At 36.8% G+C, this 18,100-nt stretch overlaps 1 protein-coding gene across 1 annotated transcript in view; it reads left to right on the forward strand.

The window, feature by feature from the left end:
- Positions 1–949: 949 nt before the first annotated feature.
- RFX6 (regulatory factor X6) overlaps positions 950–18,100 on the forward strand; it is a gene marked incomplete at its 5' end in the record, with an annotated part of 55,794 nt that continues 38,643 nt past the window's right edge. The window contains 4 exons of the mRNA XM_079938647.1: positions 950–1,172; positions 1,439–1,595; positions 4,447–4,570; positions 6,249–6,310. Coding sequence (XP_079794773.1) covers positions 950–1,172; positions 1,439–1,595; positions 4,447–4,570; positions 6,249–6,310 — 566 coding nt within the window. The remainder of the gene's footprint in view (positions 1,173–1,438; positions 1,596–4,446; positions 4,571–6,248; positions 6,311–18,100) is intronic.

Here is an 18,100-nt window from a genome sequence, read left to right on the forward strand (position 1 = left end):
CAAGCACAGGGCATTATCTGTCAAAAGAACAGAAGGTGAAAGGAATGAAGGATTATGTGGCAGTCAGGCAACAGAGACCCCAAGTCTATTGACTTCTCCTTCTTAGAGAACAAGATATTTTCAACCACATGACTTTCTTGCCAGTTTGGATTGGAAATGAAATACGGCGATTTCTTTCATTTTTCATTTCAACAAACGTCCATTGCACTACTACTAGGTATAAGAGGTGAAGATCGTCAGGGACGCGTTTAAATTACAAAACGTGTAGGGAGTGAATGCATCTTTTCCTCCAAGCTCAGGGCCAGATCCTGGAGGACAGAGAGGCCCGGCATTCTGCGCCCCGGGAGCAGGGCCCTCTGGACACTTGTGGGATGCGATGGCGTCTGTCCCAAATCACTGAGAAGGGCCCTCACCACCCCCTAGGATTACTCCAGGAATAAATCAACCGAGGACATGTTGTGCAAAGACTGAGCGGTGCTCTGGGGTCCTCCTCTCCTGGCCTGGGCCTGCAGAGTCAAGGCTGTCCGCGGAAGCAGCCTTGGTTCTTTCTGGGAGCTTTGGGTGTGGAAAGAGTGCTCGGTCCCAGGGCCAGATGAGAGAAAAGGAGGAAAGAGGGGAAAGGAGGTGTGGGAAATGGGACTCCATTGCTCAGGCTCGACGAGCGCAGGTGAGGAAGTGAGTTCCAAGCTGAGCATCTGCCAGGATGGCAGACAGGTGGAGAGAGTCAGTCCCGCCTCGGTCCACCCAGTTCCCAGGGCTGTCCGAGCCGTACCTGTGCGCGGCCTTCCTTCTCCGCGACGCCCGGGGGATCCCGAGCCGCAGCCTCCGTCCCCGCCCCAGCGGCCCCGGGTCCCCAGCCCCGCCCCGCCCCGCCCCGCCCCGCCTCGGCCTCGGGGCTCCGCTGGGAGCCGGTCGAGCGGCGGGTGCCCGAGTCTCCGTGGCCAGGAGGATGGCCAAGGTCCCGGAGCTGGAAGACGCCTTCCTGCAGGTGCAGGCTTCTCCCCAGGTTTCCCCCGAAGTCCAGGAGGAGTGTTGTGTGCAGCTCCTGAGCAAGGGTTTGCTCGTTTTCCCCGAAGAAAGGGTGTACCTGGCGGCTGAAGCGCAGCCCGGGGGTGCGCTGGGCAGCGGGGAGAAAGGGGACGACCCGGAGCTGCCGGTGGGAGTTAAAGCCGGTGAGTGCTCTGCCCCCTCCCGGGACGTGATTGGGACGCGGATGTATTTTTTACAGGGCATCCGATAATAAAAAGAAACATACCGCAAACGCGCGTATATTTCCCCTAGGAAAATGATTGTTAAATAGAAATTAAGTCGAAAGGATTTTGCATAGCTCTCCTCTGAACCCCATAGGCCACCCTGTTTGACGCCAAGATACATTTAGAGGCTAATTAATTGATTGTATATTCTGATTTTCTTTATCATCTTTTCAACTTGCAATCAGAAATGCATTTAAGCAATGGTAACTTTTCCTCTGAAGAAGAGGTTGCGGACAATCAAGACAGCAAAACCAAAGCAACCGATCCACACCTCTCTCAGAAGAAAACCATCACGCAGATTATGAAGGATAAAAAGAAGCAGACTCAGCTCACCCTGCAGTGGTAAGACTCGCCCAAGGATACCCTTAAGCACCTGTTGAATTTTTAAAGTCAGTATATTCAGATTCTTTGCTTTTCTCAATTTGCTTCTCCCTCAGACTTTCTTGGAGAAGTTTAAAAGACCGATTAGAAATTCATCCAAAAATTGTTTTCACTGAATATTTGGTATAGAGACATACTCTGGTACTGGTGAAAAATGATCTGCAATACAAATAAAAACCATCATTCTGTTCATTATTGACTAAAACTATAATTTCTTCTAATGTAAGCAATAATGAATTTTTTATTACTTATTTGCTTAACATGCAATCAATTCAGTCCTTATATATTTGTTATTTTTATGTTTATAAAACATGATTCTTAAAAACAACTTAAAAGGAGGAAGGATCTTAACGGTGCCTTTATCCGTAGAGGGCAAATTCAAAATTGTGTATTGGCCATAAGATGAAATGTGTTTGAACTAGAAGACATAGAAAAATCAGTTAAGATGACGCTATTAACTTAAATAAGTGTTCAACTACCTTTCACATATGATTTATTACAGTGAAATATCACTAATTGGATTTTGTGGAAAATCTTTAAAAACCAAGAGTTTATCAGTAGGCTCTCTACATATACAGTACATTTTATAATATTCTAAAAGGAAGAGGAAATTTAAAGTAAAAACATAATATTATACTTCTCTATGTAGTGTGAAGAAATAGAACTATAAATTTCCTTCCAAATTCCAAATAAGACGCAAATAAGTAAAAATGTCTACTTGCTGATGTTACATGATCTGTTTATATGTAAAGTGTGATCTAAATCTTAGAAAAATACAGTAGAAAAAACAGTATCTTAAAAAAAGTAGCACATCTTATTTAAACACTGAATTACAATTTGCATGTAGTAAATTTTTGTAATTATATCCTTAACTCTTTCAAATATTTGAAATATAAACTAAATATCTTTCTAAAATTATGGTTTAACTATTGAAGTTGATATCACGTTTACTGGTTAAGAATCTACTAGAGCAGTAAATAGTTGAGCTAATTATCTGAAATATTTAGGACACACTATTTTTTTTAGGATAATTGGAGCTAAAAGGTTTTGACTTCAGATATATTATGAAGGTCTTTTGAATGATCACTTGCATTATTCAGTTCAACTTGAATGAATGGAAACAAACTTAGGTTTTTATTTTATAAATGTAAATGCATTACAATTAAAGAAAAAAGTTATACCCAAAGTTAACATTATACTTATGTATAGGATTTTTCAGTATTTTGAAGACAAAAATAATGCCTACACCATCAAAATAGCCAGGTGAAAAAGTGGGCATTATATACGTGTCATTAAAATATAGTTTTAAATAGTTGAATATTTCTCAGTAATTTTCATATTTTTTGAAACTATAAAATGTTGTCATTTTGTTTGAATTCTCCATACTCTCTCTTAAAAAAGTGTTACATAATTTAAAAAAAAATAGCCTAGGTGAGTTATTTACCTTCTGATAATTTTTTCCTTAAGGTTATAGATTATAGCGGGGATATTAAACTGTAGAATTGAAAAATTAAAGTGAAAAATCTGCCTAACTTCAATTTTCACCATCAACTAGGTGTTTGGTTTTATGTATGCAAATTTTATTGGGTTTTGATTCATTTTTTTCCTTTGTCATAGAACAATGGATGTCTGATACTTTACCTGCTTAGGAAACACGTCCTGTAGCTTTTATCTCATGCATCTTGGGAACGTGTTAAATCAGAGATCTAAAGAGTTTAGAAGAGTTTCACTCAATTTTAGTCTGAATGCATATTCTATATTGCATTGCTCTTGTATAGTAGTAATTATGATTTTACTCTACATAAAAAGAGTATAAGTAAATTTTAGCCAACATCATCTACTGAAAGGTTAGAAAAATTGAGAGTAGAATCTACAAGTTCTGATGTTCTGATTGCTGTTCAGATATTTATAACACTTAAATATATTTTATTACATTTATATAAATTGTGTGCAATTGCAGGCATCCAAATTAAATGGAATTACTTCTAAATTTTCAAAGTTTATATAATTATGTTTATAATATGGAGCTGAATTGATATGTCATGTTTGGAGGCATCTATAGAGAATAACAGTATGTTTCAAGTGTACAGGATCTTTTAGATAATTGTAAGTACTGATTACAGTAAAAAGTGTAGAGATAGAAATAGATCGGTACCATTTCGAACTTAAGTGAAGTTAATTTACTCTTATGTATTTTGCAAATAAATGTATCACCATGCTTCCCTAACTATTCAGTGTTTGGAACTAGTTTGTGAAAGAAAGTAAGAGATTATAGACATTTGCCAACCTGAAGCCTGGCAGCTCTTTAGTGTTGAGAATGTTATTTTTAAAAACCATCACCTTCAATTTCACTATTCATATTTGATTAGCACAGAGCAAAGTGTGATGAACAGGGAAGACTTACACAGAAGTAAGAGAATGTTTAGTGTTGAGAATGTTATTTTTAAAAACCAGCACCTTCAATTTCACTATTCATATTTGATTAGCACAGAGCAAAGCGTGTTGAACAGGGAAGACTTACACAGAAGTAAGACCTATTCATTGGGATGTGGACCACACAGGAGTGGTTTTGTCCTAGCCATGGTATTTTAACTGCACTAGCAGGTGTTCATTGGGGTTCTTGCTCTTCTAACTTTAATCCTTGTGATCATATTTTTAATATTATCCAGAATAAAAGAAGTCTACTCATGTCTGCTCAAGAACTCATTTGTATAGAGTCTGTATTCAAAAGGAGCATTAAATCAACGTGAGAGGGGAAAGGAAAGAAGAAATAAAGAAAAGGTTTGACCTAATTCTTTGCCCTTTTTCTTAGGCTTGAAGAGAATTACATTGTATGTGAAGGAGTTTGCTTACCACGGTGCATCCTTTATGCACACTATTTAGATTTCTGCCGGAAAGAGAAACTGGAGCCAGCCTGTGCAGCCACCTTTGGAAAGGTAAATAACACATATTGGCTATACTACCTTACAACTGAAGTCATGTCGCAGACAGTATGGAAACAAACTTATCTGTTCAAATTTTCTTATAGAATATTAAGAATCTGTTTTGTAAATGAAATCTCTTGGCTGTATTTGGAACTATTATATGTTTAACCTAGATGTTACCTACTATTTGTTTTACCTTGAATTACTATATGCTTTGAATATTAGAACCCTGGCTATTAGAAGATTTAATGTGACCTTAAAGGAAGCTGTATTTGAGCAATAATATTTCCTTTCAAAGATGGATACATTAAAGAGTATGGTATGGCCTGTATTGAGAAGCAGAATTAAGTGGAGGTGACAAGTATCTTGTTAATGTAATTGGTGACTGTGTTTATTCTATTTCATAAATAGTTCTCCTAATTCTCCATTTGTTCTAAGTATATTTACACTCCAAACTCCAAGATGTCGTGATGGGATTGGTTAAATTTCTCTCATTTAAAAACATTCCTTTTTACCCAACCTGTGTGGTTAGGATGGGAACCTATATAGCTGACATTACTCTACTTACATATGTTGATCTCATTTTAAGAATCAGGAAACAATATCAATCTCTTGGGAGAGCCTTGTTCTTTGAGATTCTTGTCTTGCTCTATTATCTAAGAACCAAGGATATCCCAGAAAAATTGTAAGAAGCTTAGATCTCAAATATTGCATCTCTTATAAACTGAAATCCAAAGTCTAACCTGTAGAGGGACTCGTTGTCTAGAAAATAATGATTACTATGGTCTGGCTTCCCAGGTTTTTTTTTAACTAAAATAATTTATTAATTTATTTTGAAAACCTATCGTTTACAGGAGACAGTGTGATAAGGGCATGGTAATCCAGTGATTTAGGTGCTAGCCTAGACTCTAATTTGTTGCGAGACCTGAAAAGCACTAAACTTCCTCAAAACTCAGTTCACTCATTCTGTAAAATGAGGAGGCTGCATTTTAGCTTTAATATTTTATTAGTGCCCCTTATGGCAGTCATTCTTAACTGTTTGGGGAGCCATAAAACACCTTGAGAATCTGACAAAAACTACAGAACCAGTCCCCAAGAAATTAACACATATTAATACACAGAGTTTGCCATGGAGCCTTTAGAAGATCATGTATGGCTCTCCTAAGATTCAGGTTAAAAGCCCTGTTTTATGTAGAAGAGATTTTTGTTCTTTAATCAAATGGTAACTTTTAGGCAATTTAGAGAAAGGAACGTAGAAAAGAAAAAGTTTCAAACACGGCTTTGAAGATCTGGCAAGGCAAAGAAAATTTCCATGTCCTTTCAGGGTTGGAGGTAGATACTTAATTGTGGGTAAATCTCTGCAAAGAATTACTATAAAGAAACCCAAATCTTCCCACAAAGCACATACATGAAGTAATAATTGCTTTGGCAGTAACATCAAGCAAGAGCAGATATTGGTATGATCTGCTTTGGACATTGAGAAAAGGGCAGTAGAACAATGTCATCAAAAAAGCACCTCCCTCCCTTTGCTGAGGTGTCATTATGTATCAATATGTGTATGATATTATTTTTTCCAGACTAAATATTTACTCAAAGTTCAACATTTGCTTTCTAGAATTAATTGAATGTGAGAGGCTTGCAACAGAAACACACACTTTCTAAAAACTAAAGCAATTGACTTTCTTTTTAGACAATTCGTCAAAAATTTCCCCTCTTGACGACTCGGCGGCTTGGAACAAGAGGCCATTCAAAGTAAGGCACATGGATGAGCACATTTCAGATCTGTACATATGATGCATTGTATATGAGGACTAATGCAATGTGAAACAAGTATTGTCTTTATCAGTGAATAGAGCTAGGTATTCTCTTCTTAATAAAGCAGACTTTTAGCAATTCTAAGACCTAAAAAGAAAAATAAGTGGATTTTAAAATAATGTTTAAAAAGCAAAACTTACACAGAAAAATCATAATATATTATTTTTTCTGATGAAATAATCTAAATGAATCATTTTTATAATCTTAAAGCCACGACTGAAGGTACCAGTGTCATGAAAGGGAAATACATATGGCTACATAAGTGACCAAATGGAATCCACAACACTTCCAAAGAGCAAGGCCAAAGCCAGGGGTTGAACATGGTCCAGGTTCTTCCTCTGGTTTTCTTTCCCAGATAATAATTTCTTTATATTCCCCTCTTTTCCCTTCAAGACAAATGCCATGCCCGTATGACTTAATGGAAATATAAATATAAAATAAGCAGTCATGAATTCTCTCCCTTGATAACTTTAGCTTTACTTATCTCTTGTGGCGACCCCTGTAGAAGCCCCAGTTACAGGTTCATGTTCACCCATTATTTCTTCTGTCCACTGTGTTTTTAGTTGTTCCTTTCTTTCTGTCTACAAACATATCCAGATCTCTTCTGTGTTGATAAAATAAAATCGTCTCAAACCTGCTATACTCTTTGTTATTGCTCTGTTATTTTTCTTCTCTCTGCTATTTCTTGAGAGAAGCTATCTTCTCACTTGCCTTAGCACTGATCACATGCCTCTGTCCTGTCCATTTCTTTACCTGGGCAAAAACTCAATGGCTTATTTTTACTGTCACTGATCTTCCTAGGCACCTGTCTAGCATTTGAACCTGTTGATAATGTCTTCTTAAAACAAATAAATGCATAAAACTTCCCCTACAGCTTCTCTGTTGCAACACTACCAAGTCCTCTTCCCTCTTCTGCCACTTATTTTCCAGTTTGTCCAGTGTCTCCTTCGGCTCTAACATCCAGTTCAGCATTGTCCAAAGAAATATAACGTGACCACATATTTAAATCAAAAATTTCTAGTAGCCATATTAAAAAAGTAAAATGGAACAGATGAAACTGATTTTACTGAGTTTTATTTAATCCAACATATCCAAAACATGATCGTTTAACCATGTAATAAAAATTAAAATTATTAATGAGATATTTTACATTCTTTCTTTCCTACCAAGTGTTTGAGATCGCGTGTGTATTTTATACCTACAGCACATCACAATTCAGACTAGTCACATTTCAGATGCTTAATACCCACATGTAACTTGTGGTTATCCTATTGGCTAGCTCAGTCTTTTGGCTCGGTCACTTGCCAAAAGAATAGATCCTAATTTATTATGAATTCTCTTGAATCTCTCTCTCCATTCTCACTTTCAAAAACTGGCCTTGACTCTGTCTTTTTGGTCTGTTCAATACCATTCTTCCAAACTGACCTTCTGAAGTTCAATCATTTCTCTGTCATCCTCAGACATTTTCGCCTGCTCATGACAAACTTTTCTCACCTTGACATTCAAGGTCCATTATGATTTAGTCCCAAACCATTTTCTTACCTTATTATCTACTTCTCACTTTTCAGCATGCAGCCTATGCTGTCACCAATTTATTGCCCAGTCCCCTTTGCTTCCCTCTCAACCACCACTGTTTTGTTCATGCTGTCTTCCTCCATGAAAAATGCCCTTTCCCCTAGAGGTGTGTTGAAATCCTATCCATTTAAAAGAATGTCTGCTGAACTTCCTCTTTTGAATCTTTCCTTAGCCTCTTGATGTTTTGTAGGCTTTTCTTTGCACCCTCATAGCAGTTTTTGATACCTACCCTAATGCGAAATTAACTTATCTCCTCCCCTTAAAAGGTGGTATTTTGAGGACAGAGACTTTGTCTCGCCCATTTTCATACTATTTCTGTGGTCTGCTACATAATAGATTATCAATTTATATCTATTTAATTGATTCCTATTAATGTGAATAGTATTGTGGCCTGAGAAATGAAATGCCAGATTGAAAAAGACAAAATTGGCTCATTCCTTCTAACCAAGTCAGCTTTTTTTCAAAGTCGAATCAGTTTAACTGCCTAATTTCTACTGAATTGATTCCTACTGACTTGTGTAGGTAGAGAAAAGATTAGGTAGTGTTTAAGATAGTTAGATGGTGGAAAAAGAGGCAAAGCAATGCAGAGAAATCCTCTTCACAGGATCTACAAGAGGACAGGCAGGCAGGCTGCAGAGAAAGTCAATTAATCCTAGAAGGAGGCTTTAGGATTAGGGATGAATCATTAACCTTGTCCATTGTGACACAATGAGGCTCCAGTGTGTAGGTTTATGTTGTAACTATATGTAGTGACTTCAGGCAATTTGTTTGATATCTGAGAACAGATGCCCAAGAGCATAGCACTAACAATTTGAATTTTTTCCTACTTACCTGATGTGCCATTTGCTTTTTATAACTTGCATATTATATTTTGGTATTTTCATATCATGGGGAAAATTTATTTCTATATGTAAACTAAGTATTTTGAAAGATATGGCAAGATGTAGAGTTTGTGTATTTTGTCCTTGTTAATATTCTGATGTAATTATACTTAGCGAGATACTTTTCCTGACTCTATTTCCAAGAAATACCCTTAGATTTTTTTTATCTTGGAAGATAATATATCAAAAGGCAGAGTTGCCTGGTGGTTAGGAGTATGAGGCTTAAAATTGGACAAATCTGAGCTTTAATCCCATATTCCCATATACAACTAGATGAGCTGTTCAGCTTTTCATCAATAAGTTGGATATGCCATTATCTACAGGTTTGGTGTGAGAATTAAATGGAAAAGTACAGGAATGAATGGAGACATGAATATGCTTTCAACCTCACTATCCTTAATAGTAATGAAATTATTAATAATAATATAAAATTAATAATATGATATTCACATTACATCCAAAAATCAGCAATGCAATTAAAAGTTATTATTTACTGAGCAGCACACACACACACATGCACACAGACACACACACTGTCTAATCCTCACAATGACAATACAAGATTGGAATTACTGTGTTTTACAAAGGAGGAAACTGCAGTTCAAAGATCACTGACTTGCTCAAGGCCACACAGATACTATAAAATAACAATGTTGGCATTTAGATCAAGGTTTATCTGGCTCTAAAGTTTGTGCTTTGTCACCTGATAAAGCTTCTTCTTTCCCATATCAGTCATATCAACAAAATATTGTTTAATTGAACTTTTGAGTTTTTGAGGTATAAATTTTATTTATTTTTTCTTTTTTTTTAACTTCTTTATTAGAGTGCAGTTGCTTTACAATGGTGTGTCAGTTTCTGCTTTATAACAAAGTGATTCAGTTATACATATACATATGTTCCCATATCTCTTCCCTCTTGCGTCTCCCTCCCTCCCACCCTCCATATCCCACCCCTCTAGGTGGTCACAAAGCATGGAGCTGATCTCCCTATGCTATGTGGCTGCTTCCCACTAGCTATCTGTTTTACGTTTGGTAGTGTATATATGTCCATGCCACTCTCTCACTTTGTCCCAGCTTACACTTCCCCCTCCCATATCCTCAAGTCCATTCTCTAGTAGGTCTGCATCTTTATTCCCGTCTTGCCCCTAGGTTCTTCTGACCATTTTCTTTTTCTTTTCTTTTTTTTTTAGATTCCATATATATGTGTCAGCATACGGTATTTGTCTTTCTCTTTCTGACTTACTTCACTCTGTATGACAGACTCTAGGTCCATCCACATCACTACAAATAACTCCATTTCGTTCCATTAATCTGCAAAACATACAAGCAACTCATGCAGCTCAATATCAAAAAAACAAACAACCCAATCCAAAAATGGGCATAAGACCTAAATAGACATTTCTCCAAAGAAGATTTACAGGTTGCCAGCAAACACATGAAAGAATGCTCAACATCACTAATCATTAGAGAAATGCACATCAAAACTACAATGAGATATCATCTCACACCGGTCAGAATGGCCATCATCAAAAAATCTACAAACAGGGCTTCCCTGGTGGCACAGTGGTTGAGAGTCCGCCTGCCGATGCAGGGGACACGGGTTCGTGCCCCGGTCCGGGAAGATCCCACATGTCGTGGAGCGGCTGGGCCCGTGAGCCATGGCCACTGGGCCTGCGCGTCCGGAGCCTGTGCTCCGCAACGGGAGAGGCCACAACAGTGAGAGGCCCGCGTACCACAAAAAAAAAAAAAAAAAAAAATCTACAAACAATAAATGCTGGAGAGAGTGTGGAGAAAAGGGAGCCCTCTTGCACTGTTGGTGGGAATGTAAATTGATACAGCCACTATGGAGAACAGTATGGAGGTTCCTTATTTATTTTTTCTGATCTAACAGTTTTAAATGTTAATTAATATATTAGATTCTTCTTCAGAGAGCTAACAACATTTCTCAAGCATCAATCATAAGGCATTTTAAATTATTTTATATTTGTTTAGAGATATTTATGTCTTCTATAAAAGCAAATTTGTAGCACAAACACAATTTTGCTTTCTGCTTTTAATTTTTGTCCAAAATGTTCTCTGTGTTGGTATATTATCTTCACAATCATCATTTTATTGGATGTTTAATATTTAAAAATTTACATTTGAAAAACATTTTTATGTATATGGAAATATGAACAATTGATGATATAGAAATATAAATGAAGAAGTAAGCATATTTTGCAGAAACAGGAATTTATAATTTCTCCCAATTTTCCTAGTAATTTTGTAAAACTTTGTATTGTCGTAGTGCCCAAAACATACTATCACTAAATATCTATTGAATTATTTCTAATATATGAATAAATTTGGTATTAATTAATTTATAAATAAATAATAAGCTCTGCGGTCCATCCCTTCATTTTCTCTTACCATCCCCTCCCTGCCAAGAAAACCAACAATCCCAATGGCAGATTCTGCATGTTCTGAAAACCAAGATAAAAACTGACTTTGCTTTTGTGTTTTTCTTTTCTTCTCTTTGATTTACCACCAATGCTAATAATTTTTTTTCTTCCTGTGCAAAATTTTTTTAAATAAATTTATTTATTTATTTTTTAATTTTTGGCTGTGTTGGGTCTTCGTTGCTCTGCGCAGGCTTTCTCTAGTTGCATCACGGGGGCCATTGCGGTGCTTGGGCTTCTCATTGCTGTGGCTTTTCTTCGTTGCGGAGCAAGGGCTCTAGGCGCGTGGGCTTCAGTAGTCGTGGCACCCAGGCTCTGTAGTTGTGGCACACGGGCTTAGTTGCTCTGCGGCACATGGGATCTTTCCGGATCAGGGCTCGAACCCGTGTCCCCTGCGTTGGCAGGCAGATTCTTAACCACTGTGCCACCAGGGAAGTCCCCAAAATTTTAAATTTAGATTTTGAATAAATAAAAATGAATCAAAATTCTATAGGTACAAAGAGTATCTAATGAAAAGTAATTCTTGCCTATTTTATGTTATGAATGTATTATAGCAAGGATCATCAATCCATTCATATTTATATTGATGACAAAGCATGGTGCCAAAGAGTTTTTGAGGTGCAAACAATAGTAAGATAGGGTACATGCTGTCAAAACAATTTCATTATCAATATTTATTTATTTAGTAAACATTTTTCGTCTGTCCTGGTGCTGACTAGGTCCTAAAGATACAATGATTAGCAAAAGAGGCCACGTCCCACCCTTGCTCAAAATGGCTCAGCAGGGTAAGGGAGAACACAGTTGAGCCCACCAATTAGATTCCATGAGATTTCATGCACACAGTAAACTGTTTGATTTGAAGTTACATTTTAATTTCTTGTAGACTTTGATCAGTCAAATCTTGGTTTTCAGACATGACGGATAAAAGCTATTATCTTATTTATTAGTAGTGATTTAGTGGGTTAATAAAACTGATATGGCAGCTGCTCTTATCATAGTAAGTTATTGCAACTCCCTGAACAACTTAATCCCATCATTTCCTTATCAGTTATCATTTGTATAATGTAAACTAACATCAGGGCTACTAGCTCAGTGGGAACATATGTTTCAGGAATTCTATATAATGATAAAATGGAAAAGAAGAAATACAGGTGCAGGTATAAATTGATCAGCAAATGAAGAAAAGTATTAGACACAAGGTAAATACTTTAGTACTAAAAAAAGGAGCAATAATTTCATTTGTCCTATAAAAATATAACACATTCACTTTAAAATGTGGGCATAAAAATTAATTAATTATTCTTCTTTATTCCTAAAATGTAAATGATATCTGTCACTTGATGCAAGGCTAAGGACAGTTGATGCTAATGAATGAAGACAATTTTGTTAGATAATCACAAAGACTACTTGTATTATGCAAACATTTTCTTAGAGAAATTAGCTAATCATATCTAGGATTTTTAAGCAGTTATCATATATCTTTTAAAATAAAAATCATATAGGGAGAAAGAACTGTGAAATGTTTGGGAATCTTTATTCAGAGTAACCTACAGGATAGACATTAGCTATTGGTATATAAATTTTAAAAACTAGTTAGCCCACAGTGAGGCAAACCTCACTTTTTATTCAACATTTACCTGTATATATTCTTGTTATGCTAGAATATTTCTGGCAAATATTTCCTAGCAAGATTTATTTTAGGGTAATATATTAACAACAAAGTAGTGATATAATATGTTGCAAGTGAGATGAAAAATCCATGTATACTTTGTATGAAATTACTCTCCCCGGTTTTATGAGGTTTATCTTCAGCTGTTAGGAAGACAGAGAGCTGCTCATTTATTATCTCTTCTCAAAGACACTAAATCATCACTCAGACAGACGATAACATGTTCCTAGTTAGACTAAAAGGAAGATTAAAGGGGAAGATTATTTTATTGGCTCCAGAAGAAACTGGATATGAAATGTGCTAACGCATTACAATGGTCATTGCAAAATATTGAGATTTGTGTTTCCAGCAATTTCTAGTCTTTCCACCTAAATATGCTGATTGCATGTCCTTTATATACATTGTTTAGGGATACAACTTTTGTTCAATGCCAATATTTTACCAGCACCTGGAAAGGCACAGTCCTAGGAAGCAGTTATTGAAAACAACTGGCTTTAAGAGCATTTGTGTTTTATCAGTTTCCAGATTTCTAGCAGAACACATTGACTGGTCCAATAAATAAGGATTTTTCTTTACAGTAATTTCTAAGGGGGAACACAATGAAGGGGAAGATGAAATTCCCTTCCTCCAAATCTTATAGGTTAGTAGGGGAGGTAAGCTGTGTATACATATACCATTGGTACGAGATGCAAAGCTCCATGGGATAACTGACCAAGAGAGGAGTTCAAAGGACAGAGAAATTAATTTTGCCTAAGAGACCAGGCAAAGCTTCATGTGTTGAAGCTGTGCCTTGAGGCACAGATAAGAAATGGGGACGTGCAGGAGGAAGGGCATTCCCAATAGAGCTCAACAAAGTAAAGGCACACAGTGAGGAAAGCACGCCTTATTTATGGAGGGCAAGTAACTGATAGAAATAGATAAGTTTACACAGTACTAGTGGTAGAGTTAAAGGAATTAGTAGATTTCCTTACATCACATTAGACAAGAGTCTTTTTAATCTCTACCAGATTTTAAATTGTGCTATGTTTAAGTATATGATACTATATGCATTCCCTTTATTAAAAATTCCTGCTTATAAAATTTTCTTTATGACACATTGTTATTTTTAACTTTTTTCATATTATAAATTTATTTATTCAACAAATGTTTATTGAGCTCCTACTATAGGGAGCTTATATTCTCGAGGGAGTCTGTTTATATATGGAATTTCAAATATGAAACATTCAGATCAATGGTATAGTTCTTAATGATTCGAGTTAGTTATCAATTCTTAAAGATTCATGCTAAAGTTGAAGAGAGAGTGTATATGCTGAGTGCAAGCATATTCAAACTATATTTCATTTAAGAACTTCTAAGTATAAATAAAACTGAGATACAAAATTATATATACATATATATTTTGCATCTTGAGTATAGTCTATTGAAACAAAGAGTGCTCTGTGGAGCTTTGGGTTTGAATTTTGTCTTCAAACCCATAACTTTTCACATATTTTTTCCAAACAAATCACATAAACTTTTTTGAACTTTGCTTTGAAATGGAGATATTACTTCACTTGCAGGCTGCTGTGGAAATTTGAGATGAAGTATGCATAAAATTTTTTACATGTAATAGTTGCTCAATTAATGGTAACTATTTCTATTAGTACCTACTATCACCTGCTTCAATTTTAGCACATATTAATTTTGTATTGCAGTTCTTTCTTTGCATGCTTTTTTCCCCCACAAGACTATCAACTCCTCCAGGGCAGACACCCTCATCTGTCTCTTTCTACGTGCTCAGCACGTAGCACACAATAAGCATTAAATACATGTTTGAAGGAAAGAGTTCACTTTTTCACTCGTTCCCTGTGGGCCAGCATAATTATAAGATTGTATTGATATAACATGCTCAGCTACATCAACATGTCTAAATTATGAGGCATTGCTAATGAGAAAAGGACATGCTGCTTCTCATTTGTACAGTGGAATGTAGCTGACCAAGTTACCTTCCTTGGGTGTCAATGTGTATCTGGTTGATGGTGTCATTTACATTTGACCTACGAATAAAACACGTTACTTAAAAGATTTTTTTTTTTAGATGTAAAATCTTGACTCTAGATGTAAGTGGAGGTATTAAGTACTTCTATTTTTAAAGATATTCTGCCCTAATGATTAGAAAGGAGGAAGCAAAATAATACAGTTGTTTTATAAAAATCAGGAACAAATGAATTGTGTAATAAAAATATCCTTTCCTTAAAAATCCTAAGTAAGAAAAGAATTACAAATCCATGTTACTCAGCATTTATTGGGTCCTAAAGGATGTTGCCATTTTTACAAAAAGTGTTGATCAAGTGATTTTTTAAAAATGGAAGTAAAATTCGCCTCAGGGCTACTCAACGTGGTCACTGTTCTGTGACTCGCAGGCAGTCTGGCTCAGGAAACCATGGACTAGGGTGGAATTCAGAAGCATATATGTTCCTGGCTCGGTCATCCACGTTGTTTTTTAATCATTGTATTGACAGCTCTCACAGTGGTCAGGATTAGTGTGCCATCTAATATTTGTTGAACTCACGGTTATCCTTTTGATTTGTCTTGTGATTTTTGTCTACCACCCGTGAAGGCAATGTAGTTTCTTCTCAATCTGCATGGCAAACCACTTTACCATGGTATAATATTATTTACATGTTGAGACAAGGATTATAGATGAGAAACAAGAAGACCAAAGTTATAGTAAAAGAAGATTTATCAACTTTTAAAGCAATGCTTAACATGTATTGCTTTAGCAAGTGGCTAGAATGAAGTTATTTGAACTGTAGCACCCATAGAACAAACAGCAAGCTTTGCAAACGACCATGAAATTGCAATATATTTCCATTGTAATAGATGCTCTTGTCCTCAAGCATCTCTTGCTTCATTTCTTCTAATGCAAAGACATTTTCTTTGGTATATTAGTTCTAAAATCTAATAAAGAAAAGTAGTTATACTTATTTCAGACTCATGTTCACTCACTAATCCTAATAGGCTTGGCTGAATATCATCTAAATCTGTTCATTTGTTATGGTTTTAGGTATTTATTTACCTTATCAATTTCTATTAATATAGCTGCCTTTTGTAATGTCCTTTTGTAATGTCCTTTGCTTAAGTTTCCTATTTCCTTCATTTCTCCCTTTGTTCCAATATACTGTAGAGGTTCTTTTCCCTTATCTACCGGAGGAGTATTTTCTTACTGTAAAAATGGAGTTTCTTCTGTTCAGGTTAACAGACTGCTATTGTCCTTCTACCAAAACTGAGGATTTGAAAACTTGTTCCCAGTCTGCCACACTCATAAAATACCTTCACTACCGTGATCACCCTCCATTACTGTTTCTCAAACATAACAGCCCTTTCTGAAACATTTCATATTATAATAGGTGTAATTTTTTCATATTTAAAAACTCTTTCTTCTCCGTCTCAAATGGCCCAGGGTCATTAGAGGCAACTCCTCTGCCCTTAGAACCTAATGGGAGAGAAGCCATCTCTGGGACTCATACTTATAGAGGGCCCTGTTCCTCTCCTCCTCCAGCTGATCTCCTTCCCAGGAGACAAGGAGTCCATTGCCTGAGTGAATGTGTCCCCCGAGACTGCATCCCCCTTCAAGCTCGCATTTCAGGTCCGTGGGGCCCAAGAATTCCAAACAGTCTCAGGCCTGCCTCCTGGGCCGAAGTGGGCCTCTTCCCTCATCCATCCTCAGGAGACATAGACCAGATGGGTACCTCCCCCAGGGGGCAGCTGTCTGGGGTGTGTGTGAGAGTGGATCTTGGACATGGAGGCTGGAGTGTTCTCAAGAGGCCCCTCACAGTGCACGAAGCAGCAGAGGCTGGGGAGATAAGGGAGCTGGGGGCAGCTCTCCTCCCACCACCATGTTTCCTCATGGAACTCCAGGAGTCTAGGCATTCTAAGCTCAGAATTACCTACTGGATCATTATGGAGGTACACTGTCAAGATAGGAGGACAGAGACATTTTATTTCACAATGTGTTCGCTTGATTTATATATTTTAAGTGATTAGGCATAAGGTATGTGGGCTTCCATTTGTACTCTCGTCCTGAGCCTTGAAAACATTTAGGGGTAGAGTTGCTCTGACAAGTCCCTTCTTTATTACTGAGGTCAGCAAAGGTGCCTTGAAGCGTAGATCCTTCATTGTCCTGTCCGCTTTAAACTCAGATGGTGATGCTAAGAAATGAAGTTTTAGATATGGTTACACTGAAGTCTACTGGAAACCCCCTTATTCTTTTATTTCATTCCTTCCCTGATCTTAGATGAATGCAGATTGAAATGGTAAATAACCAAATAGGTAATGGTGCTGCATGGTGCGCAGAGAGGGGAAAGAAGCGTAAAGGCAGAAATTAGCAGGCTTTGGTCACCCTCACTAGATACCCAGTCTTTGACTAGCGGTTGTGTCACATGTGTAGCCTTTGTACTTGGGCGTGGAGTAAGTCTGGGGTCTGCAGTTTTGGAGAATGAGGTACAACTTGAGAGATGCTACATTTGCCTGTGGCTCAGGATCCATAGATACATTTATAACAAATTATTCATAACACTGTTCCAGTCCATGTTTCATATTTCCATTGATTCATCACAGAGATGTTTTTTTCCCCATTGTTGCACAAAAGTTTGAAGTGAAAATGACGGTGACTTGGGCTTCTCATACCTCATGAGGAAAATAACTTTCAAAGGGTCAGATGCTTCGTACATATTCCTATGCATGACATCAACGTCTTTCCCACACATAATGTTATACTCTTTTCTCCATTCAATAGATGTACTACAAAGAAAACCCACCATTTTCTTATTCAGTTGACCACATTCAAATTGAACCAAGCAGTCTGCAGATAGATACGCTTGATATACTTAGAGCCAATGTCTACAAATTTAAGTGCCTGCAGTTAAATGCCTGCAATTATAATTTTTTTTGTTTGTTTGTTTTTGAAACCTAATGTTTTAGAGGTTTGAGGGGGGTTAGCAGTAGGCAATTCTCCGGTCTTTTTCAAGCTTAGAGCCAGAAGTATGACCATAAGTAGAATTAGTTACCATTAAAGAAGGATTAAACACATTAAGATATTACTTAATCAGGAAAAAATCAGGAAAGGAAGATGCAGACCAAGAGGTTGCAGTTCTTACTTGTGGTTTACTTCAATTCTACTTTAG

The sequence above is a fragment of the Stenella coeruleoalba genome (assembly GCF_951394435.1).
Source record: "Stenella coeruleoalba genome assembly, chromosome: 12".
NCBI classification, from domain to species: Eukaryota; Metazoa; Chordata; class Mammalia; order Artiodactyla; family Delphinidae; genus Stenella; species Stenella coeruleoalba.